We start from the raw sequence: 27,601 nt of genomic DNA, 5'->3' as shown, positions 1-27,601 counted from the left end.
CAAACCATTAAATTTCGGTGAACAGTAAATTCATGAAAATGTTCCACTCTAACGAGAATTTGTGTACAGAGCAATAAAGCGGCATTTTCTGCCCAATTCCATCCCTTTCTGAAATTGTACACTTCTTTAGAGAGAGGGGTTCCAATGGTAATTCATGATCTACAAAAAAAGGTTCAGATTATCAGAAGAGCAATACCTACAATACTTTTATGCAAATTACTAGAAACAGATGAACCAAAGAATCAGTTGGAACAAGGGCTCAAAAGTCAAATCAAGCCTTACTTTGAGGCTTGAAAAAGTAAAAACAATTCATTTTACACTTCTAAAGCAAACCACTTTCACATTGTCATCTACAGATCTCAAAGCACTTCACAAACATCAATTAAATTGCAGGACACTTATGAGGCTGATAAGTGGTATTATCTCCATCTTATAGATGGGGGGAAATGTATGTTTCATGCTCAAAGTCACACAGTGATTTAGTGGCAGTTCTGGGAGTAAAACCCAAGAGCTAAAACTCCCAGTCTAAGTATTGACCTACTGGACTCCTGTGAGATAAACACTGATAAAATTAGATAAATATAGTCTTAGAAAGACAAAAGGTATTTTTTGTTTTTTCTTTCAAGGAGTAGGCCACAGTACGTTTCACATTTTGAGATCACCTCTTTTTGTTTAGCCTACCAAAATTTGCCTGTTGAAGAATCAGTATTTAGACTTAAAGCAGGATCTGGTTTATGCCTTAGGCTTTGGAACTGGGATCTGAGGTAAGTTAGGACTATGGATTTGGCTCCAGATTCATTATGCAAATATTTCACAATGATTTCAGTTACATCAGAATGTGATACAGAAAAAAAAAATTCTTCTCGACATGGATCTTACCTTGAACTACGATGGCAGGTCAAGCTTGTATCCAGGATTTGAATCCAAAACCTTAACTCCACTGAAATACAAAGGGGCTCAATTCAAGGTTTCACTCTTGGTCCATCTCTATTTCTGTGTAGACAACAGTTCTAAGTAAAGTGATAGGGCTAGATTGTGTGGTCCAGTCAAGCTGCACTCAGTGCAAGAACAGAGAATGGGCAAAAGTGGCTTTAGGTTACTTTTGCAGCCCTTGATCCTTAGCCAGTGCAGTGATAGGCTGGTCCCCTGGTGCAGATTAGAACAGCCTAAAGGCTGCTGTACACTGCACCAACTACCAATAGGATTGCTAGAGTGCAGAAAAGTCCTAGCTACCCACCCCTCGGTCTACCAGACATAATCCCCTATGCCATGAGGAGAGTGGCATAGGAGCCACTAATGTAGCTCTACATGATCCCAGGATTCCCCTGTTCAGGAAGAATAAGCCTTCACTGGCTGGAGCTGTTGAGGCTTCTTTTCAAAGGAAGACTGGCAGAAAGCTGCCTTAATGGTGCATTTGTCCCACAGACTGCCCCATGGACTTTTCATAGAGCCTCCTACTGGAACAAATGCTGGGATGTTTAATGGAAGGAACAAGAGTATTTTCAGAGAAACAACTGATGAAGATTTGAAAATGCTTTAGGTCATGGACTATCTAGTGCAAAATCTATCAAGACTATTGAGGGAAGTTCAAGGAGGACGGGGGAGAAATATTCTATTTAAAATTCAATTCTTTGTTGGAAAAAGAAAACTAAGACATACCCTAGAACTTGACACTATGACTATTACAACTTCAGGATTCATGGGTAATTAAGCAATGCACATGTAACCTGACTGTTCTAACCCAGTGAAAAAATGACAACTTTAAGGTAGCACCATTCAGTGGCCAAGCCACTACAATTTTGTTTGAGCTTCAAGTCGATTTCTGCTAGTCAACTAATTTTTGGCTGGCCTCTAAGGCAGGTTTCATTGTATATTAAACATTTACTTCATTATTTAAAATGGGGAAGCACTTTTTTCATCTTGTTTGAAACCCTTGAAATACAAAGATAAACAAAGGTGTCATGCTTTTTCTTTTTTCTGACTTGCTATTATATCACCAAGAATCAGTTTTATAGAGCAGATGAGAATGTCTTCTATTTAAATGATCAAGATACAAAATTGCATCCAATGTGGCAGAGAATAACATGATTACAAATACCGCAAGTAATATTATTATGTGACATATAACAATCACGGTCTAATTTTTTTTACTTAAAGTAAGTGTAAAGATTCACACAGTTTATATGTTTGTATTGAAAATATTTTTCCTCGTTTAAGATGATTGCACATTTCAAATCATATACAGCTGTACTTTTTAGCCTAAATCAAATAAGGAATCCATACAGAGCTGCACAAGTATTTGGGGTGTTTTTAGCCCAATGTTGCTATTGACAAGATTAAAATATTTTTCTCATTCATTATTTATATTGATGTGATGAAACAATGTGAAAGCGTATGCATTTAACACCATGTCACAAAGCAGAGCTAAAATGTGGACGTACTGTTCCTCTGAGATTTAACTGAAATTGGTTAAGTATATGTCACCCTGTCTACAATAATGATATCTCTGGGTGATGAAGATTTAAGATGCTTTGTAAAGATGGCATGTTATCCAAACTCTTAAACCACACTGATTATGAGGGGTTTTAAATAGGTGTCTCGAGATTATCTCCTATATGAGAAAGAACATTATGACCTAGGAACCTTGTAGCCAGTGTACAGGGATCACGTGTTCAGAGGAAGTAACACCAGAAAATCATTTTGATTCGACACCCTGCATGGAGAAAATATTTAGCTCAAAACCAGCTGGGGGGCAGCCACAAGCTACCCAGAGTTTAGAGGCAGGTCCCAGTGTAACTTCAAGCCACTCCACCCAACAACCCAGCAACATTTGTTGCCATTTGACTTTGCCCTCTACTTAGACGGTTTCTTGGCCTGAGAGTGCACAGTCCCCATCTGAGAGGTGGAGGCGGGGATCATGCAACAGAACATAAGAACGGCCACACTGGGTCAGACCAAGGCTCCATCTAGCCCAGCATCCTATCTTCCGACAGTGGCCAATGCCAGGTGCCCTAGAGGGAACGAACAGAACAGGTAATCATCAAGTGATCCATCCCCTGTTGACCATTCCCAGCTTCTGCTGAACAGAAACACCTGATTTTGGAGTCAAAATGCATGGATGCATAATGGCTGAATCCAAAAACAGATACAGCATTGCATGATGCCAACTGCCAGCTCACAGGGAGTAATCTGCAGAGTAACTCTTTGCTCTCACTTGCTTTTTTGACAGATTCTTTGCCTCTTAGCAAAGTCATGGTAGCAAAATTGATATTGTTGAGTGGAAAGGCAGGCAGTTACATTGGAACCTGCCTCCCATAGTGTGTGGGGCAGTGCGAGGAGAGCTAGGTTAGTGGTTTGGGGTGAGAGTGAGGAGAAAGAAAAATAACATTTCAGACCAAATGCTTATTCTTACGAACTCTGATCTCACCTATTATAAAATCCAGGGAAATATCCAGAAGGTGGTGAATGTTTAAAATGCACCCTTTAACAAAGCAACACAATGTAACTGGTATCTTTCTTTACATGTCAAACAGTTTGCCTAACAAATCATAATAATGCAGAATGATATAAAATTCACCCATCAAGCCCAAACACATGCACAAAGATTACCATGGCAAAGAATTGTGAATTTCATTAAATATGTTAAAGGGGGAAAAAAATCAGCTTTGAAAAATAGTAATCCTGTCTTTCAACAAAAATATTATAGGAAGCTATGAATTTGGTAGATCTGAATAGGATGTTGGTACATGTTTTACTAAGGTAATATAATGGCACACTATTATTAGATCACATTAATCATTACTGTGCCAAAGGCACTGACAGCACCACTGAAAAGGATTGAAAGGGCTGGTAATGGATATAAATTACCCATTGTGTGATAAAAGGATTTTTACTAAGAAGGTAAGAATAAAACAGCAAATTTCTAATATAACTGTTGTGTAAAAACTAAAATAAAAGTAATCCACAGTCAGTAATATCCACAAAATCAGAAAGTAAGCACTTTGAAACAAGATAAAGTCACAATAAAAATTGTGTACAATGTAAAATTAATTTCTTGGTGCATAATATTGCTATCAATTTAAATGGTTTATGTGATGACCTCTCAGGAATATGGTGAAGAGAAAGATAGGTTTAGCTAATTAGAACTGAATATGAGTTTATGTAAATATATTTAACTTCCTCAGCAGTATCAGAGGTTACAATGAACCCCAAAATTACAAGATGTGTTATAGTATTTAATTTTCCCTTCTGTTCTCTGTAAGTTAAAAATTGCAACAAATAAATTGGTTAGTCTCTAAGGTGCCACAAGTACTCCTTTTCTTTTTGCGAATACAGACTAACACGGCTGTTACTCTGAAACCAACAAATAACTGAACTCTGAAATGGTTTTATTTAGATTCCAAATGACAAAGCTATTAGAAAACAAGGCAAGCCTTTGCTGAGCTATTTAGCTATTTGACTGGTACCGTTTTTGTCATCAAAGGTCTAATCCTAAGCCACTCTCACTCAGGCAAGAATCTTATGGACATCAATAGAAGTCAGTGTAAATCCAAAGTAGCTCCACTGAAGTCAGTGGAGTTACTCCAGATTTAAATCAGTGTAATTTTGTCTGAGTTACTCGTGTAGGACAAGACACATTCATCACATTTAAAAAACTGTGGACCAGATCCTCACACTGGTGTAGCTTTATTGGGTTTTTTTTTTCTTTTATAGATGCAGACACCAATCCTGGAAATACTTAAGTATGTGCTTAACTTTACTCAGATAAGTAGTTCCATTAACTTCAATGGGACAATTCATACACCTAACATTACTCACCTGCATGTGAGTGTACAAGGTCAAAAGCTTAGATGGGCCTGAATCTCCTCTCACCAGTTATAAATCAGTGTAACTCCACTGAAGTACATAGAGTTAGTGCTGATTTACACATGTAAAATTGAGAGGAGATTCAGGCACCATGATTTTAATGTGAAAGTAACATGATAGGAATTGGACTGGAAGCCATCAGAATTTTAGATTTAAGAATCAGTTAATAATTATAGATTTAGTTATAGGATACTTCCTAGAATAAGTTACAGGTTACAAAGCCAAGACTTTTCTTCCAAATTTAGATCCTGGGGCCCGATTCTGATTTCACACTGGTTTTTACCCCATTGTGAACCCAAAGGGTTAATAGCAGTTACTTTTGAATTGCACTGATACAGCTGACAGGAAAATCAGGTCTATAACCTATTATGGAAAAAAAACATTGATTTAAGTAGGTGTTGTTCGCATAGTAATACAGAACAAAAAAGCGCCCTTAATAATATGCACGAGAGATCTTCAATAGAACTTGTTCAAAAACAAAATAAGTGATAAAATGAATACAACAAACTCTAATCATGAGTTTCATGGATTTTTTTAAATCAACAATCTGCTGATAAAGTATTAAACGATGATTTATTTCTAATACAATTTTACATATCTGCTGTGTAAGATGAGCATTCGTGATTTTACAAAGCAGATTTTTACTTGAAAAATCTATTCATAATCAATCTACTATAGGCAGTTTTTCCCTGAAAGAATAAATGAAAATGTTTTGGTGGAGAGATAAGAAGACACACAAGTTTGCTAGAAAAACCAGACTGTAACCACGTTCATAAACAGAGAAAAAAGTTAGGCAATAATATAATGAATGATCCTTACCAGGTAACTCTTGAACCAACGAATCTTTCTCTTGGCTGAGAGAAATTCCTAGTGACGTGGGATAGGTACTGAAGGTCAGGAACTGTAAAAACAAGAGATGTGAGAAATTTAAAATATCAAAACCCTATGTTTAAACAAGTCTTTTAAACTAAAACTTTACAATGCCACCCCCAAGTAGTTCTAATGTAACAACGTATGGAGAATACTTAGGATGGGAGTATTAACAAGATTAACACTTTTTTTTTAAGGGCTCAATAATGCAAGCGTTTGGTGGTCATTTATTATTGGGAACGGAAAAGTGCTTTCAGCTCTGGATTGTTCTGACAGGGAAAACCTCTCTTCAAGACAATGCAGAGGAACAGAATAAAATCCTTCTGATCCTATCCCCTAGGCAGTGCAGCAAGAGAGGACAAAACAGGATAAAACAAAAGTTGCATAGCAGACATACTCGAGAAACCCAGTTATTCTCTTTGACATTGATACTCTAATCTCTCAAACCAAGTCAGAGAGAACAACTACTAATTGTATTTCTACTTTTTTAATTCCATTTTAAAACAGAAATAAGTCCTTTGTAGATGATCTCATCTAATAAACCCCACTTAAAAGAGATAAGAGCCAGAAGTAAAAGCCAAGATACAATACTTCCAAGGTATTTATTTGTCTGTAGCAAATTTAGGGACATTACATTAGTAACAAAGTAAAAACAAAAACAAAGGAAGCTCTTATAGCAAAATAAAGTTCACAATATTAAAGCTATAATCTACAGAAAGCTGAGAAGTCTACGTATGTTTATGCCCATGCATGCCTGACAGATGAAATTAAAGGTCATTCTCAAACAATACACTCTTCTATCTAAACGAACTTAAGTAGTTTATACATCAGGCTACAGGCTCTCAAAACCCAGTACAGTCATCACAGCGCTAGGGCCCCATCTTGCAAAGTCTTGTTACCAAGCACAGCTCTTACTTCTCTGAGGAGTCCCATTGTCTACGCCTGGTATTCAGTGTTTGCAGAATCATGTCCTTAAATTCTGAGAGAAAAAATTAATTTCTTTTACTTCATTTTACTACAGTTGGGCTAAATCTTTCAACAGTTAAATGAGAAAGGGTTGCAGTACTCTGCCCTTTGTTCCCTTGAAGGGTAAATAATAATTGTGCTTATTTATATTGAAGGTCCAGGATACAACAATTTTACACCTCATAAATTCTGATTTTATTTTCTTTAATAAAATAGCCTTGTAACCACACACTAAAGATTGGAGATCCAACTTTCTCACTGACTTACACCTTCTGCAGTAATTTAAACCCCATCTGTGGCCTGGACAAATAGCCTCTTGCCCCATTTATATACATTCCAAAATGCTGCTGCAAGGTCATTCCCAGCTCATCAATTTGGCCACATCACCAGCTCCCCTTCTCCACTGCATCAAACACAAACTATTTGTTTTCACTTTTAAGGCCCTTACAGGTCTAACCCTGCCCTACCTATCATCTCTTATAAAGTACTGAGCCATCAACCTGTGCCATTGTTCTGTAAATGATGCCAGTCTTGAGTGCCCATTTAAAAAGTTTTCCAGTAAGCACCTTTGTGGCTCTGCCATTCTGCCCCTCTTGAATTGGAGGAACTCCCCAAAAAAATCTGCAAAGCCACCTCATTGTTCTCCTTAAATCATGCCTTAAGGCTTTCTTCTGCCATGATGCCTATAAAGAAAATCAAAAGTAGCTAGACAGCTGATTTGAGGTGACCCCTGTTTTTTCATGTTTATTGGTATTATTTCATTGTTTCCTTGTGATCCCCGAGCTGTTTGTTTTATTCATCAGTTGTCTATAGTCTTATACTTAGATTGTGAGGTGGCAGGGACAGTCCCCTTGTTTATGCTTGTGCAGTGCCAAGCACAATGGGGCCCTGCTCTATAGGTGCGACTGCAATACAAATAAATAATAATGCACGGTGCATGCAAAGAAGGTGCAAACCATTCTCATTCTGATGTCTCATTTTTTGCAAGCATAAATGGCTATACCTGGTGCAAAGCAGTGGAAAACCAGGCCCATAGTCTACAGTACTGGCAGTAGAGTATTTTAACCTTTCATAAATAATTTGGGTTTTCAAAGCCTGGTCAGTCAGATTTTGTCCTTCCTTAAATCCAAAATCAGGATCAGTTTGGATCCAGGTCACATTTATACATACCCCCACCCCCTTTCAGAATTCATATAAGTAATTCTGGTGTATTGACCCTTCTCTTTCTCTAGTTATCCAAAAACAAACAGAGCATGAGCAAACTCCTGGACAGCTGTATCTATTAAAGCGGTTATCATATAATATTTCCAATTATACAGTGTCTAGAAAGAGTTGACAGCTTATTTGGCATTTATTGATTTATTTTGTTGATGTCTTAAAATTCAGATATACCTTTTTAGTGTTTATTCGTAACTCATTCAAAGTAAGAATGCTGAGAACTAGAAACAATGATAATAAGCTGTTGCTTTAGAAAAGATTATCTCACTAAACGGGTTCTTAGCGCTCCTTTGCCAACATAGTGGACTACATTTTTGCTATGCTATTACAAAGCTATCTGTGTTAAAAAAAATTCAGATTTTACAAACACGCTCATGACTTGCAAAATTCTAAGAATGATTCTCAAGGGGCTTTCACTAAGATGCTTTATAAATTCTGATGACAGACAGAACACAGTAAGGCTTCATCTCTTAAAGTCCTGTACTGATTTGTCTGGAGTCTTCATGTCATTGATCAGCATGTCAATGTCTCCTGCAATCTGCTTTCCAGTTCATGGCTGCGAGTGAACCCCTCAGGTTAAAAACCTTAAATGATTTAAGATCTGTGATACATAACCTCATGGACAAATTGGGAAAATCTGTAGCTTTGCACATTTAGCTGTAGTAGAAATTATTTAAAACCTTATAAAAAGATATTTTACTTACCTGTGCTAATATTATTCTAACATATTTGACATTGTGTAAAGCAGATATTTTAAACGGGTAAGCTGCAAGCATGAAAACAAATTAAGATAGTTCCATTTATATCAAATTGGGCCAAAATGTGCATTGCGTACCCCTGCAGACCAATTTATCAAACAATTGATCCTCCAGGAGCAAAATACAAGTGCAGTAGCTTTGGCCTCCCCAGTGAAAGAATCAGTTCCCTCCATGCACATGAGCAGCAATGGAAGTTATTACACACAGCCCTTCCCGGAAAGAAGAATAAACCTGGGATGCCTTCACAAAAAGCCTGATAAAGAGTACAGTGGAGATATACGAAATGCAATTCTTCACCTAAACATGCACATGTAACTCATCACTGTTAAAAGAAATCTCTCTCTCTCACACACACACACACATTAAAGAGAGAAAGGGATGTCTCTTCCCACTGATGAAACGCAGGGAGGGATTTATGCAGGTGATAAGAGTTATGTACAAAAAACTACCACACAAAAATGGGAGAATAGACCCTTAAAGTATAGACTCACTCAGAACCCCTGGGAGCTTTTCCTGAGAGAAGAGAGAGAGCGGATTTCAATCATCAGGGCCTCAGCACCACATCCTAGGCCCATTGAAGTGAATGGAAAACTGCCATTGATTTCAGTGGGACAAGGACTGTCCCCTCTGTAAACAGACCTTTTGAGGAGATGACATGTCACATTTAACTAATTATTTTCACTATCAGTTGTTTCCTGACGGCCTCACAAAAGCTGCTACAGCTGTTAGAAATGCATGGCCAGAAAGACAGACATGTAGGCAGGCAAACAGACTGAACTACACTAGGAGTCCAGCAGCCCTTTAATGGAAAAACTTTCAATTGAGTTCAGCGTGAATTTTGCATACACTGTAATTGCAGGTTAGGAAACACTGAGCCTTAAAGGCCCATTTTAATGTCACTGGGAGTTACATGCACAAATGGAGAAGGAGAACAGGCCTCTAAAGCAGGATGTTGGAATTCATCTCTCTGGTTTTCTATTGTTCTCAAAGAACCAAGAATTTACTCTGAGAACTGGCACCACAGTTCTTGGGCCAGGGCACGATTTCAACTCTTGACACAGCAGGTTACACTGTGAACTGCTGACTTGATCTGCAATGGGGCAGGCCTTCCATTCCACATGCTCTCCTCACTTGTACTTGGGGATTCCCAAAAGCGAACACTGATTTGGGGGTGGGGGGAGGGGGCAGAGAGTTTGTGGTAGGAATAAGTAAACTTCCCATCACTACAACAAATGCCCTTTCTTCCAGGTGAACCTGAATCTTTATTGTGGTGCAAGAAAGTACCCTCATTTCACTAAGATGTAGGCAGCATGCTACAAATTGCCCCTCCCTTATTTCTTTCTGGTGACAGCTAGCATGACATGGCAGAGGGCTCAGCGCAGGAATTACACCATATTTGGCCTGCTTGTGATCTGTGCAAGTTTACAAAACCTTTGCGTAGAATAGTCCACTGTGGCACAATTTTTTCCGATTCCTTGTTCTGACCCTGATTTTCCTACACAAACATATGAACTGTGGACATTGTTAATCCTGGTTAACATTATATTTTGTGCAGCTTCAGGCTACAGCGCTCATTCTGTGCTTAAATGTGAAAATACCATTAATTAACAAAAAACATTCACAACTAGTCCCATATCTGGGGCTACTCTTGGTCATACAAGTAAACACATATTTCAGCATTGTGCATTTGGTAGGCCTTCCCATAGTTAGCTTTGTTAGAGCCTGATTTAAAGCCAATTGAAGTCAGTGAAAAAACTCCCATTGACTTAAGTAGGCTGTGGATCAGGTCCTTACTACAGCTCCGTGGTTCAGCATGGCTGCTAATAACATCTGTACTGCTTGTGGCAAGCACGGTTTAACTGTGATTTGGCATTTACAGCTGTGGATTTGGAAGAGGGTAGTATTTAACCCCAGGGACCATATACTGCCCTCAATACATACACACACTTCCATTGATGTCAGCCAGATCCAGATGCAGCTGGAGGGCAGTGGGTTTATATCATCAGTTAATTACATATTGTGGGGGAAATCCTACCCTAAAATCCAGCACGGATGTGCTGTGAGGTACAGGGGGAGGAGAGGGCACAAGGAACTTCTTCCTCGGTTCACATATCCATGTAGCAGCAGGGCAGAATGGACTTCTAGGGCAAAATCCTGACCCTACTTAAGTCAATGGGACCTTTGCCACGAACTTCAACAAGGCCAGGATTTCACCCTCTGGAACTCCAGTGTTGGGAAGAAAGGGCCAGGCCAATGTGCCTGCTAGCACTCCCCAACCCCAAGGGGAAGCAGTCTGCCAGATCAGTGGCATGAGCAGGCCCTGGGCCCCGATGCATATACAAGAGCTATGGGAGGCTGACACCTGTTGTTTCCTTTCAGAGCAGGAGGAAGATGTGCTGCCGAGCATATCGCCCATGCTGTCACTCTGCACACTGATAAATGGTTTGTATTTATCCATTTCTTTTCACTTAAAACAGATTTCCTAAAAAAAATTCGAAAGTGTAAAGGCAACGGATTCAGCAGCCACTCCCTTGTATATTGCACACACCATGTATGTGTTAAAAGAGAAACCCTTAATTCCTGTATATCAGATAATAATCACTGATCAAGGAGACATCTGAAACCTGTTCTTTCTAAATGCTTTCAGGATGCACAAGGAACAAACATTCATGGCAATCAGATAGAATGAGTAGAAATAGGACAGAAAAGGTTTCCATCACCTGCACAACTATATAACATGTATATCTTCATATAGTACGTAACAAAAAGCCATAATGCTCACAGCCAATCAAATTACATTACTGTCTCTTTAATAATCAAATCCATGTGCACATTAACAGTGTTGAAAATTCAATTTAAACTCTTTGTCTGTTGCTGCTTACTCTAAAGATGGTCTTTCTTAAACAACAGAGCACCAAGGAGTCGTTAGGGCTCTCTCTTCATTACTTCAAAAAACCAATCATTAGACACCAGAGTATATACGTAATTAGAAAATCACTTCCTTTGCAATCCAAGCTAAGTAGTTTACATACTGTAATTACAGGGACAAAATCAATTTTTAATCATTTCACTGATTGGGCTCATCAGCTCTGTGGGAACATTGTAACCTGCTTGTTGTGCAAAAGCAACATCTGGGCTAAAACAATTACCCTTTGTTTGCTACAATATTCCTTAAATCTTTTTGCTTGCATAAAAAAATAAAAACATGAAGACAAGATATTTCGATGTCTTTTTGTCCTTCATCAACGTATATCCTAAAGTACTATTTGCAATGAGAGTTTAATGTTCCTCAGAATTTACGGTTTAACCATACACTTCCAAGGAATGTATTTTTTCAGTGAGATAAAAGTATCTGATTGTTTTAAAGAACCATTCAGCTGGCTAATTGTTCCATAGCTAACACATGGTATTCAAACAACCCACACATTACAAAAGCTCATCTGGATAATAATGGGCAACTATTATTGCAGTAGTTTACACTTTTCTAATACAAATGAATGGATTTTATCAAAATTTAAAAAAAAAATCTAAGAAGCTGGGTATGTGTGAAAAATAGATGGTATGAATTGGCAAGGCAAGGCTAAGCATTTTGTTCTCTTAATAGGAAATGACCTCATTTACATGGGAGTAATAATTAGTACTGCTTCACTGACAGTTAAGAAAAAAAGTTTCACAGTACAATACGGCAGCATCTCCTTTGTTAAGAGATCTACATTGATTATTAACCCTTGCCAAGAAAACCCAAATGTAATTCTCCACGACGTGGGCTAATGTTTCATGGCAAAGGTAAGAAGAGCTGGTTAAAACTGAATACAGCCCCCAAACCTATTCCACTGAAGTCAATGGGAATATTGTCATTGAAAACGAAGGGAGCATGACTGGATCTCAAGTTATTGCTTTTTTTAAAAAAAATATATACTTGTTTCTAAAATATTGTTTCCTGGCTGCTGACGCCAATCACTTGTACATGCCATTTTCACTTTTACCTGGGCTGGGAAGCAAAAGTGAGTCAGCATTTTGGTCACACTTGGATGGTGTTCTAAGTACATTCATTCTTTGTGCCAGATCCAGGCAATTGCTATGGGCCTATTGTGCTGTTCTGATTGTACAAAGGGGTTAAAAAGCAGAGTTAAATAGCCAGCTGGAGTTTTTCCAGGTAATGTAAATTTAGCTATGCCATCTCTATACCATCTCCACATAGTCCCAGGCATAGGAGGCATGCAAAGGGCGAGAGGGGAAATGGCCTGTGCAGCCTGCACTTTGGCAGTGTACCAGTCTCTTGCAATCCAAAGGCTTCTCTAACTTGCACTTGTACCAGAGGCCAAAACAGCCCCCAAATGACCGGAGAATGAGGCCTACTATTTGATTATTACTATTTATAAGGTATCTCACATAATTTACTGTAAAGTGGCTCTGGCAAGGCCTGCTAAGCCAGCTAAAAACACAGCTTCCTTTTCTGTAGTGAAATTTAGACAGACATAAAGTGCTGGATTGACAAAGCCTGGAGACTGGAGTCCTGTATCCATACTGAGATCAGCCACAGTACAGACTGGCAGACTGAGCTCCCCCACACATCCCTGTCAAAGGGACCTTCTTTTTGAATAATTTACACAACATTTAGGCAAAAATATTTTGTATTTTATTCAGCAGATGCATTTTTTTCCTTATAATGAGGCCCTCATTAAACCAAATGTATGTGTCATATTGTCAGACAAATATATGTTAAAATGTCACTTTGAATATGAAATAAAGCATTATTTAGGGGCCTGACTCATTAAAGAAAAAAAATATAAGCAAAAGGAAAAAAATGTGTGTGTGTGTGTGTGTTAGAAACTATGGTCCAAATTTACTACCGGTGTAAGCCGAGGCAATTTCAGTGAATTAAAGGGGTTGTGCCCATGTGCATCAGAGGTAAATGAGTCGCTACTAATAAAAATATATGTAATAAACAAATACTAAAAGCAAAATGATGACTGCTACTTATGGTATAGTATATTGGCACATAAAAAAGGTTTATTTGTAGCTGCCTTTCTGAAAAAATAAGAGTGAAGCCACCATGCTTGTTTTCCCCACTGATCAAATGTTATATGAAGTAGTATTAGCCATCGTCTTTGACTACAGTCCCATAGCAACAACAAAATGGTAGCACACGAAGCACATTGCATCTTTCTCTTACATCTCATTTACTTTTGCTCCAATCTGGAGGACCAACCCCTCGGGTGAAGTCTGAGATCATCCCTAGCTATACTGTAGAGAACTTTTACAATATTTTCCTTTCTTAAAGTTGTATAAAAACAAAAAGCAGCAAAATAATGTTAAGTATTTACTGATAAGAGCATTATTATAATACCTACTATATGACACAGAGAGAACATACTGATGGGCTGTGGTTTGAATGCTATATTTATTGATCCACACAGTTAAAATTTAGGTATCCCACACAAGAATGATGAAATAGGCCCCAGGCCACATTATCCCATTCATGCTCTTTTCATCCAAGGAAACAAAATAATTCGCATGTGAGAGCCCAACATATTTTCATCCAATGTTGACAATATTCCACCACCACCACCCACCCACCCCCGCTGGTAATCTCTCACCTTAGGTGATAACTCTCGTTACAGTGTGTATGGTAACACCCATTGTTTCATGTTCTCTGTGTATATAAATCTCCCCACTGAATGCATCCGATGCAGTGAGCTGTAGCTCACGAAAGCTCATGCTCAAATAAATTTGTTAGTCTCTAAGGTGCCACAAGTACTCCTTTTCTTTTTGCGAATACAGACTAACACGGCTGCTATTCTGAAACCTGTCAATATTTTTAAAGTGCATGTATTTTGGGCACGAAATATAGTAGTGGCTGCTTGCACTTATGGAGAAGATAAGCTTAGTGAATCACTGAAGTATACACTTTAATTGGAAAAAGTGGAGTGTATCCACATATACACAGAATATGAGGAAAAGAAAACCTGGGCTGGTGATCTTCTGTTCAACTCTGGATTAGCATAAAGAATGTAATAGTTGAGATGTACCATCCTTACGTTGCACCTATGGAAAGCTTTAGGGAGCGGGGGTATGGGGTAGCAGGGCAAGCTCACAAATAAGAGCTTTGCACATTAACTAGCACTGGACACCACTTGCAACATCTGCTGAGTCAATTTCTCAGTCACCTTGTGAAAAAAGGGTCTTGGGAAGAGTCATTGGATAATGGGCCTGATCCTGCCTATCTTTGCACCCAAGGGTAGTCGAGTTGAGTTCAATAGATCTCTTGACTTGTGTGAGTTGTTGGGTTTCCAGGATCATTCCCAATGTTTGAAAAGTGTTATAAATGGGTTACTTCAGCTGTTTGTCACTAGACGTGGGCCTCTGCTGCAAAGTTCAGATCTAGAAAAGTTCACAGAGTGTTGGGAGGTTCCGGCTCATCTCTATACTAGCAACTACTTTGAGGAACATTGTATAGCTATACAAATATAAAGCCATTTTTGTGTGTGAATACTTCCAAGTTGCACAAAGCAATAACTGTTGTTGAAGCTGATGGTAATGTAAACAGAATACACAATAGTAGTACCTGTTGCCCGTCAGGTTTTAAGGGTATTTTGCTATCTGGCTCTGAGTTGTCGTTACAAATAATTAGTGATAAATACATGACCCAAGACCTTTCTGGGGATAAAACAAATCAAGTCTCATTTTTAAAGGGGAGGAAATTTAAAACATTTATAAAAAAGCAGTTTAGAAAAGAGCATATCCAGTTAGTGCATCAGATTATAACACATCATATGAGACAGTTTCCACCACATCACATAAAAAGTGATACTACCCCATCTCAACCTGTTTGAGAGAGAGTTTGTTTATAGATTCTCTCTTGTTTGTTTTACATTTTCCATGTAGGAAAAAAATCCAATAACCCACACAAGATGTAGGTCAAATGTTTTCTTCTCAAATCTTCCTTGATAAGTAGTGATTTAAGAAGACTACATAAGAAGTATGTTATTCGCCTTCTGCTCACAGATATAAGTGTCTCAGAAACAGCACATTTAAAAAATATATACAATGCCACTAAAATAGGAATAGAAAATGTTTTATAGATTAACAGACATTTTAATGAATTTGCACAACCCTGACTGTATACATAGCATAATGAAATGGTCTACATCCTTTCAAAGAAAAATTAGGTATTCTAGCACATAGCTTTAGAAAAGCATTGTTCGTAAAAACCTGCATTTTTTCCCAGCTACCATGTAATTTGTGAGATGCATTTTTAAATGATCTGCAACTGCAGCAGGCTTCATCAGTCAGATGATACAGATAGATAATTCACCAAACTGTCACATGATCTTCCATCAGTCTAAAAGATGTGAATATATTGCCACAAGCTTTGGGAATAATGGGTGCACCTGTTTACAGTGTCACCTCTGTTTGCTAATTGTCTCCTTGAGCTACATTTTACTTCTAATGCATTTACTTTTGACAGGCAGTGTCTATTTAGAAATCACATTACTTCAAGTGCAATTGTTCTTTTGTCTATCAAGTAAATGAAGTGTTGTTATACAGATTTCAGGTTCTGATTAGTGAAGTATCAGTGCACCACAAAGGTCAATCAGTTATTTACCTGAAGTAACAGAAGTATGACAGGCCTCCAGGTCATGGTATAGCCTGTATTAATATTATATATACTACTATATACACACATACATTCTGTTTATATGTGTGTATACACACACACACACACACTTATTAAGGGGCAAAAACACTAATTACCATATAGATACCAAACAGGAAAAAAATATTCATGTGAAAAACTGAAATATTAATGCAAACCTAAATATTTTCTCAAGTTATTTCAATTTAAGACAGAAGAAAATATTTAAAACTAGAGACCCAACCTTGTAAACTCTTATGCATATGAGTACCTTGATTCACATATGTAAGTATTTACATGAACAGGACTTAATTTTATAAACACATTTACTTGTTTGTTCTTATAAAATAGCTAGACAAAATTAAGTTTAAAGTCACTTATATGAAGCTGAAACTGGTAAGATGCTGTAAAAAATTAGTACGAACAACTTCTGGACTAAACAGAACCAAAGGGGATTTTTATTAACAGTCATATCTTCATTTGGATTGTGCGCACTAACATGAATTTAATGGTAGCAAAACTCAGTTAAATAATGCATAGGAATACATACACACACAGTGTATCCGTACACACTATTGTATATACTGACAATTGAAAAAAAATTGAGAACTAAGATTAGAACATTTATCACATAGCCACTTCACTGCCTATATACTGATCCCATACTGACCAGTTACAAAAAAGCTGCACTATAACTTCTCACTATTGAGGTGGAAAACTGTACTTCTTAAGTTGCTTGCCAAAGCCTGATTATTCTTCAGACAACTCTGTCGAAGTTGCATAGGACTCTTTTTTCTCTACCGTTCAAACAACAGAGAATCTTGTGATAGGAATATTAGTCTCTCATATTAAAGGCTAGGTTCATACCTAACATTCAGTCATCCTCATGTAAGCTCAATGTTCGGACTGGTCTCTGCACAGGCAACCTCTGGTGCTTACAAGGGGATTCCAACCACCACTACTATTTCACTACTTTGCCAAAAGAAACAGATACAAAAAGCCGTGCTTGCCTTAAGTCACATTCTAAATTGGCTCCCAGGGGCATTCCCCTACCTTGTTCACTAAAGCACTGTGTATGTTTTCTCAGTGTTTAGCATATGCTATGTAACCTGATCAGGACTTGTACTATTCCAGTAGTTGTTTTTCTAAAGTATGTTCCCATCAGGACTATAATTACATGCAAAATACTAGAGTTAGAATTGTTCACAAAGATATTTAAAATTTTCTCTGGCCCTGAAAGCAAATGTGTAAAGAGAAAATGGAAGAAATTGTAATATTTCCCACAAATGCAACCTGATGATAACTTCAAAGCCTTCTGAATTAATGTATCTACACCAAGATTTGAGGTAGGGTAAGAAAAATATTTACTGCTACATTATGAAGACTAGTGGAATTTTCCAATTATCTCTGCAAATGTAGACAAAATTTAAATATAACCAATCAATCACAATTGCTTTTTATACACTTATGTTTGTGGGTAAAGCTCCTAAAAAAAAATAAAGTCTGAAACTTTCAAAGCATGTTCCTCATCTTTCTTTTAAAGTCGAAAACCAAAACTATCATTAACCTTGATGGAAGCAGAATGAAGCCAAATCTTTGTAAGTGAAAGCAAGATACATGGAATTTCTGTTTCCTCACAAACCAAACAGATCTCATTAGAAAATGTAGCTCTCCATCTAAATATAGGCAGGTGGCAGAGGAAACATTCATATGGAAAGCATATATAGGTATTAAACTAATCATCCAAGTTCTTCCTACTTAAAGGACTGCTATTGTTGTGGCTCTTTACACAACAACTATTGATGTTTATCAAATTGCTTTGCATACAGTAAATCGGATGTTCTGTAGCAACAAAAATTAACTGTGAAGGGCTCAATCCTGAAGATTTTCACGAACATGATAAGTCCTTTTGCACGCAAATGGTCCCCTTGAAATCAAGGAAGTTTCGTGTATGGGGAATGAAGTCTCAGGAACTAAAATCCAACAGAATCAGGTCTTTAACAAAAGCAGTTGTGCTACCATGAAACTCATTCAATAAAGACTTTGCATTGGAGTTAGTGCATGATTAGCTGCCACATTGTTACTGAGATATAACTGGCTAATTCAGATCACGTGTAAACAGATGGGGTTCCACTGACTTCACTGGAGTTTGACCTGTTTACAAGAAGTCTAAGTTTTGCCTAATGTATATTATCAAGTAATAACACAATTAACATCACCACTCTACTGCTTACGATACGGCACTAAGGGCACATCTTCACTGGCGCTTTACACCCCTGAGTGAGAAAGTTGCAGCGCTGAAAATTGCCAGTGTAGACAAGCCCTAAGACATTATCTCTATTGGGCACCAAAAGAAGAAGGCAGAAAGACGGAGGAATCTGAGCACTTAATACATTATGGTTTTTCTCAGTTCTGTGGCTGGGTTATGGCTTACTGTCCACACTGGAAATGGGTGCAGAAGGACCATGATGCAGCAGAAGAATTCTGGCCAACTACACCAAAATTCTCTCTGGGGCTCCCAGGAAATGCGCTGCAGAAACAGCTCTCCAGAAATACATTTCAAGGGCCTTATGTTCAGAGGTGCTGAGTACTCACAGCCCTCATTGTCTCTAATGCAGTGTGCACTCCTGCCCTCCCATATACCTGGCCAGCCCTTTCAGCAGCCTTGGCGATGCTAACCACATATGGGTACTGTGCCCTCCAGCCCCATGAATGTCAGAATTAGATGGGAAAGGCTACTTACATCCCCTTTTTTTTCCCATCTTCGCCTCTCCAAACACTATGCATACTTGTGCAAGGGCAAACCAATCGGACCCTACTGCTTTTCAGGACATTAACTTCTAAACCCCAGTGCAGGCTATAATAAAACAGCAGATATTTAATTATGTTTTAAGCATTTAGTATTTTTAAAAATCTGATAAATCTTCTAATAATCTAATCTTCCAATAAAATATTTAAGTAGGGAAAAAAATTAGGACATAATTCTCTGAAGGCAGAACTAACCTTCATTTGAGAATGGGTGAATCCAACCTTACTCCAAGGTCAGCAGTGCAAGAAACTTTGACTGTGTATCTCAGCAGGTTGTAAAACAAGGATCAACAATGATTAGGACTTTGTGGCAACTTTCAACTTTCCCTTGCAGACTGGCCATGGAGTGTGGAGGATATGTGTAAGCCAATGGAATGTATAGCAAAGTAGAGAAGCACATGAGTAGTAGCAATTCAAAAAGCAGCTGTGTACATGTTTTTTCCTCGTTAGTCTGTGAAATCACAAATGGTAGAATATGCACTGTACACTCAAAACCATGATAACATACTTGGTCACATTTTTATTATCTTTGCTCCTATGCTTCCCAAACTCGGAATGATTTCTCATCCCTCTCCCAAAAAAACCCTCCTTTTTTCATTTATTTTTACACCAAACACTTCTAATGTTGTACTAAAATGAGAAAAAATGAAAGATTATTATAAAACACAACATTTATGGCTAGAGTCTTTGGAACATTCATAGTGTTACATACATTTTCTCTAAGTATTCAGGAATGTATTGGTATTTTGAAATTATGTATCTCTAATAACACAAAAGTACTTAAGGACAGAAATAGACAGTAATGGAAAATGCAGTCAACTGTTGACAACATATAGAATTTCAAAAAATAATTTACAGAGAACAGCACAGCAGATGAGTCAAAATTTTCTCAAAAATATTTCTTGCCTCCAATAGTCCAATGTAATTCATTTTCTATCTCTGTTCATTAATCATTGTTAAAATTAGTGATCCATTTCTTCCACTCTGCCATCTGCACTCAGCTTCGTAACAAACATGACACCTTCCTGCATAATAAAACCTGACAACTACGAGGATGCATTTCCAAATAGCTTTCTGCATATTTGCACCTCTATAACTGATTCCGTTGTCAGACAAAAGTGGATTATTTAACTGGAGTTCTTTCTTTATCAATTCAATACACAGATGTGTGTGTGTGTGTGCACACACATATGTTTGTGTGTGCACACACATATGTTTGTGTGTGTAAAATGATCAAGTAAAATCAGTTAATTTAAATTAAATGATATTAAATAGAAGATACTTTAGATCTGAATTACGGAAGAAGGTACGCTGATGTAGATTCATCCTTCAGTTATAAGTTTAAGGAAATAATATTTGGTTTCATCTTGTAAAGTTTGCACCCACAAGAATTATCCTGACTCTTCAATTTCTGCAAAAAAATTATTTCATATCTAGCTCTGTTTTGTTTTCTAGCCTTTGATCACTGACAATTTCAAATAAACATTTTAAGATGAAATCTACAAGCAATGAGAAGATATAAATAAGTGCACAAATAAATAATTAGAGCTCAATATGTCTTTTTAATATGGGTAGGGCCAGCTTGCTAATGTCTTGGTGGCAGTCAGCACCCCAAAGATCAGGGTTCAGTTCTTGGTCTCTTTCAGTTCCTCCAGAAACAGACAAGGATTGGAAAGACTCCTCAGCTGTGCATTTAAATGTCCTGAATTTCATAGGTGCTGTGCACACACAACTCCCATCAACGCTAAAAGATGCTGTGGTTGTTCAGTACCTCAGAAAATGAGGCCACTAGCCAATGTTCCCTCTAATTTTTGACAGGCCATGTGCGCAAAAAATTTCTTCTGTGCAAATTGTTGTGCGTGCGGTGTTTCGCCGCGTGCACGGGGTTTATGGTCTGTGTGCGCACTCACACGGACACAGCTTAGAAGGAACAGTGCCACTAGCTGGAATTCCTAGTATTAAGCCAGATACAAAGTCCACAGGAGTCTTTCCATTGACCAATAAGAAATGGAGTGGACCCATTTTTCCACAGAGACTCCTCTGGCCAGTTAATGATCAGAGCTAATGGACTACCTCTACTGGAAGACAGTAGCCATGAATGACCTCAAAGTGGGAGTGGGAGGCACAAAAGCAGGGACATACTGGCATCTCTCGGGATCTATATGTGATCATAAAGGACCTGCTAGCCTTAAAAATAAACAAACAAACAAAACTTGAATTCTCCCCGTTAGTCCTGAAAACTAAATTGTATCTGAGACTGGAAAACAACAGTTAGAGTTAAACCTTCCATTCCATCTTAATACATTGTGCCAATGGCAGGTACTGCAGGTGTCTTGTAACTGTGGGCAGAGTTACAAAATACACAGTAATCTCACCCTATCAAGTGATATCTCAGCTCAATAAAGTGAGATAAGGGCATGATGGAAACTTTAGAAACTTTCTTTTTGTCAGTTTCCTATCTCCTAAATTTTCAGTCAGGGCCTCCAAAATTATGCACATCCGTACACGCCAGCAGTTGTGTATGCAAGCTGAGGAACTGCGTGCCCAGTGATCTGATTAGCATACACATATACACACCCTTGTTCACAAATGGGTGCGTACACACATTTGATAACTGAAGTTTCAGAGGACAGATGAACATCTAGGAGAAACATTAGGGGAGGCAGCATGGTCTAGTGGTTACAGCACTAGACTTTGACTCAGGACCTGTGTTCTGTTGCCAGCTCTGCTGGGTGACCCTGGGCAAGTCACTTCACCCCTGTGTGCCATAGTTTCACCATCTGCAAAATGGGGACAATGATACTTGCCTCCTCTGAGATCAACAGACAAAAATGATTATTATTTGGCTCTTCACATTTTTATTAAAAAAATCTTCATATATAATTCGTTGTTTATAGTATTGTAGTTTTTAACATGTAAAAAAAATTAAATGACTTGGTTAGAAAAATAAAACTTCTCTCCACATCTTTAAATCTTAATCTCAGATTAGCCATCATCATCCTTCTCTGTCAGATGCATGTGTAACAAAAATCCTCAATGGATGAAATTCCATTGCATCATCTTTTGGGGCAATGAAACTTATGAATGTATTCTACTGTGTTATCAATATCCTCCTTGTAATACATAAAAATGTGATAAAAAGGGACCTAAAGCATATGCCCAACAAGTCAAATTAAATAACTCATCCAATGTTAAAAATGAAAAGCAGCAATCCACTCTAAGAACAAAAGGACCCAATTCTGCTGTCAGATATGTGCATGTCACTTCCACTGATTTGGAAGTGGGAGCTCTGTATGCATATGAGGACGAAATTGGGCCCTAAGTGTCTACAAAAATAGGTTCACAAAATTAAGCCATTGTTCCATTAGAGCAAGTCAGAGAAAAATATACAAAACTACCCAAAAATAATTTTTGACACAACAGTATCTAATATCACAACCAAGGTCTTCAGAAGAAAACCTGCAAATGAGATGAAAGTGTCCATGCAAAGTTTAAACCAGATGAGAACTAAACAGCTGAATTTTAAACTTTGGAAAAATCAGGATTTATAATAGAGCTAGCAACTAACTGCTTGTGCTAGCAAGGCCATAGAGATTTTTTTTTAAACATTTCAGATTAGAATCTTATCTACACAGTTCGATTTTAACCTCAGGGTGTTGTTTAAACACTTCTTTATTATTTTGTTATTTAATATTTCATCTTAATTTGCCATGCAGTATCTGGAAATCGAGTGTCTAACCTATTTATTCATTCAACATATTTTAAAGCTTTCTGTAAATATTTGAGAGCAACTTGCCACCATCCTTTTTAATCTTTACCCTGAACAAATAAACAAACAAACAAAAAATAGGCATAGTCTCTATAGCTGGACCTTTTCCCTTCTAGATTTCTTTTTTCTTCACATGTCTGCATACTGACACATTCAATTTCAGGTTATCAGCACATCTGAATTACAGAATACTGATGGGGATAGAGGGCAGGCCTCTCTGGACTGATTAGCATCATTTAAGAAAGTATTCACTGGCTTGCTTCATTGGCTGCAGGGATTCCATGATGGGTGGCCTTTTAGCATTAGAAGTCAATATGGAGCAATCTCATTTGACAAAAGATTTGAAATATGGACAAAAGATTTGATTGTGGCTATTCATAGATAACTTTTTAATCTTAAAGCTACAAAATTTGGGGTTTCTTAAACTTTATAACTTTAATATACTTAGTTTTCACTTCTTTTAACTCTCCTCCTCTCCCTCAGTTTTTATGTACTTTTTAATTTGTGCAACACTTAAATCCAAGCTTATTTCCAAAGAAATGTCTGGATGAAAATTCAGGAAAACCTTTTAACCTACTTAGCATTTGACTATAATGGAAGCATAGTTCCTGCTTCTAATCTATAAATGTATGTAAATCCACACTGAAAAACATATTTGTGTATATGAGACTTAGACTTCCATCAGAATGAGTCACAGATGTGACCAAGTATTTCATTAACACAAATAATAATTTATGGCTCGTCATATTGTAACCTTTATTGGGAAAATGCAAACCGCTGGAATGGCTGAAAGTTTTAAAGTACAACAGAACTGTGATCTCAGAGAAATAAATATTCACTTCTGCACTGAGATATAATGATTACATGAGTCAAAACATGAAACAATAATGCTATAGTTCTCACTAACAGGAGGATTTATATACGTTTATAACACACTCATCCACTGGCCACCAGAATCACAGAGAGAGAGTGGACAGGAGAATTTTTGATTTTTCAAGCAGATGAAAGAACTTAAGTACAGAATTTAACTTTCAAGTAGATGAAAGCACTAGATGGCGACCAACCCCCCACACTGAGTATCTGATCTTGCTACACGTGAAGACAGTGGGAGTTTCACCATTAATTTCAATGGGAACAAAATCAGCCATTGAGAAATGAAGTGGAAATGGCTTTTGCTTTGTGTGCTGGCTGCCATGATTCGAGATAAGCTCAACCGACCAGGAAAACAAGATAAATATCATGCTACTTCCAACACAAGACCCATCCCAACAGACTAGGCTTGAACTTGAAATACATCACGAACAGCAGCCCAAATAATTTCACAGGTATCTAGACAAAGAGGGAAAAAATACAGCAACTCCCTCTACGGCTAGTTCACAGACATGAACCAAATTTAGCAAACCATTCTTGCTCTGCAGAGTCACTTCAAATTCCAATCAAGATTGATTTAAAATACTTTAATGAGTCAGGTCAAACAGTTAGCACAGTTTTTCACAAAGAACATCCAAAATAGGTGGCATATTCTACCTTCATATGTATGTATCTTTTAGTTCAGAGGTTCTCAAACTGTGGCCCATGGACCACTCCATTCATGTGGTCCGCGGATAGTTCCTTCTAAGGTGCGAGCCTGGGTGGCCGCACACAAGAGAATGAAGGGCCACCCACCTAATTAGTGGAACTGCGCCGGCATGGCTCCACTAATTAGGTGCCTGGACCCTGGAGAAGATGCACATGTAAGGTGAGGTGGTGGCCTTGGGGGAAATAGGGGTAGGTGGGAGCGGGCAGTGGGCTGAGAGGAGGGGGGAATTTGGGATGTGCAGGGCTGCGTCAGGCAGAGAAGGAGGTGACTTACTTCAGCTCCAGGGCTGTGGCTGCCGGGGAGAGATGGTCCTCCTTCCCAGCCTCAGCTCTGGGGCTGCTGTGGCAGGGGAGAGACCCTCCTCCTTCCCAGCCCCAGCTCGGGACCTGCCACAGCGGGGGAGAGAGGGAGAAGGAGAGACCCTCCCTCCTTCCCAGCCCCTGCTCAGGGGCTGCCGCAGCAGGGGAGAGAGAGCACATCCACTGCGTTAGAAAGGTAAGGCTACTGATATTAAAATATGAGTTATGCGCTTTTCTTTGTAGAACAAAAAATGTTAACTATTATTAAGGTTTTTTTACATAGCGCTTTTATCTGAAGTGCTTTACAATAGTTAGCTAACGGTACAAACAACATTTGGAAAGATCATTAAGTGGTCCACCAAGACCCTCAGCAATTTTCAAGTGGTCCGTGAAAAAATAAGTTTGAGAACCATTGTTCTAGTTGCTTCACCATAGGGGGGCACATCCATTCTATTCACAGAATTACTCCTATCCTCCAACATACTCACAATTCTCCTTGCTCATGCAAATCTCTACACATGTGAGACAGTGGAAGGAGAGCAGAATAGGTCCTGAAGAAATGTATGCATTTGGCTTACTGGAATTGTATGTGCATTTCAAGTGGGCATTCAACAGTTTAAAAACTTGCCGCTTATGTGGGAGTTCAAATTTTAGGTTTTCACTTCCAGTCATTATGTGACATCTCTGCACCATTACACCAATAACATGCTCAACGTCTATTTTGTCCACTTTTAAATGGAATAAGTCTAAACAGAGAAACAAAGTGCTATGGGGTACTTTCACTGTAGCTGAAACGTGCTTAAAATGGCCCTTCGCAAATGTTTCCAGTATGCTTTATACTGCAGCCCATGTACAATTCCTAAAACAACACCCTCCCCTCCACGTAAGAAATTAGAAATTTTGAGAGCTATTGAGCACAGAATTTGCCACAGCGCCTAAGCACAAAGTTATTTAGCACAGATGTTTCTGTAACTGTGATCACTGGAAAAAAGGAGAGTACTCAATGGCCCTCACACTTCCACCTGCATAGTGGTGGTCTAGAGCAAGTAAGCTGAGTATAATATATACCGAGTAGGAACAGTGGCTGGATCGGATGTGTAGAAGCTTTTTTCTAACAGTGTTATTCTGCTTGTTTATGAAGAGATGTCAGGGGTTTTTTTGCATTTATAAAAAGACCCACATATTAAAAAGGGGTGAAATAGATTTTACATGGCTGGCTTTGAACCTGGGAATCTCCCACAGTGCAACTAATTGCACTGCCAGCAAGACACAGGAGTACACCCACAAGCAGCATAAAATGTAACTGTGAGAGGTGTGATGATGGGTCTTTATAAATAATACATTCATCCCAAGGTGCACTTGTGATTCTGCTGTAAATGTAGGTATTTTCCATTAGGCAGATGAGCATCAACATACATCCAAACACAACAGAAATAATAAGAGGAGAGGAGTTGCTTCTAGATCAGGAGGCACATTCAGCTTAAATAAAAAAATGGTAAGCATTGCACGAATGTAGGGCAGTGCACTTCTCTACAGGTTAACTATGTCTCTCTCTTTCACACATATGGCCTTAGTAATTCTCAGGCAAACATCCCCCAATTCCAACTTTCAGAACAAAAGTGAACCTCAGAGCATCCCTGGGAAGCCCAGTACTTTCCCTCTCCCTTTGCTGCTGTGGAATGGGGAGACAGAATGGCAGCCCCCTCCCATGAAGGGTTTCTCAGTGGAATGGGTAGGAAGAGTGGGCTTCTTCCCACCCCACTATCCATGTGAGGTGAGGCAAGTGAACCATTCATCCATCTTCCTGAAAACCCTAAGAGGGCAGGCTAAAGGCAACTAACCTGTCTCAGCTAAGAACAAGTAAAGACAAGTGACAAGGTAAGGGGACTGTAGGGAAGGGAGAGGCTGTTGTAATACAATGATCTTGTTATGAAATTGTCTTGTTTCATCAGGTTTTCATGGACATTCTCCTTAAAGTCTGGGGTTCTCATCAATCCCAAACTCCCAGGGAGCATGAATGCACAAGAACCAAATACAGCCCTCTGGGCTCACTAAATTCTTACACACGCTGAACCTGGCAGGTTTTCCCACAACTCAAATTGGGGCATACAGGAGCAGTAATGGATCATTCCAGTGATGTCATTCAAGAGGTAGCTTCTTCATTATTAGTTTAATTTAAGATTTTCAAATGTAAAAAGCTCATGGGTGCTTAATAATAGATCAGTAAATGATACTATCATGGTCTCTATATCAGTGATGTTGTATTCTGTCTTTGAGTCAGAACCACTCATCTTTGCCTCATAGCTCATTTTCATCTCATTCCAAACAATGCATACGCTGACGCCAAGAAAGCATAATCTGATATGGTTATACACTGTACTATTGGAGTGCAAAGATAAACATTCACACTTGGCTTACTGTTTTTGCAAAACATTAATCCATAATATGGACTCAGATCTTGTGCCAAGTTGTCATAATTTCAAAATTGGCTATACCAACCATGCAGTAACTTTTTACAACACTTTTTATAAGCATACCTCACACTGACATTGCAACTGCTCCTGACCATAAACTGCAGCCACACTGCTTTGTACTGTGATCCAGTCTGATCTAACAAACTAAGCAGGGTGGATCCAGGGCTTTAACAGGAGACCAGGCAGGTACACCTCAGTGCCCCCTTGGCTTTTGTGGCTCCATTCTCCTCCTACCTACATGGTTGTTTCTGCAAGTATCTTTTACAATTAGATCTCTGTCCCTCTTGAACTTTCTACAGTATTCCCTGAGGTGACCTCTTCTGTTCACATGGCTTGTTACTAAATTTACACGACA

The 27,601-nt window shown here is 38.4% G+C and overlaps 1 protein-coding gene across 6 annotated transcripts in view; it reads right to left on the bottom strand.

Moving 5' to 3' along the window:
• ZNF536 (zinc finger protein 536) overlaps window positions 1-27,601 on the bottom strand; it is a 403,720-nt gene that overhangs the window by 341,776 nt on the left and 34,343 nt on the right. For 4 of the 6 annotated variants that reach the window (XM_078848110.1, XM_078848111.1, XM_078848112.1 and 1 more), the window contains exons 1-2: window positions 6,652-6,717; window positions 5,686-5,767 (exon numbers count right to left, since the gene is read on the bottom strand). In XM_078848110.1, the coding sequence (XP_078704236.1) occupies window positions 5,686-5,767; window positions 6,652-6,669 (100 nt within the window). In that variant the 5' untranslated portion in view covers window positions 6,670-6,717. Of the gene's footprint in view, window positions 1-5,685; window positions 5,768-6,651; window positions 6,718-27,601 lie in introns of those variants that run through there. The other 2 variants (XM_078848118.1, XM_073307805.1) reach the window with 1 other exon arrangement.

This window comes from Lepidochelys kempii, chromosome 12 (assembly GCF_965140285.1).
Source record: "Lepidochelys kempii isolate rLepKem1 chromosome 12, rLepKem1.hap1, whole genome shotgun sequence".
Taxonomy (NCBI): Eukaryota; Metazoa; Chordata; order Testudines; family Cheloniidae; genus Lepidochelys; species Lepidochelys kempii.
The sequence above is the reverse complement of the archived record's forward strand: the minus strand, read 5'-3'. Positions and strand labels throughout refer to the sequence as shown.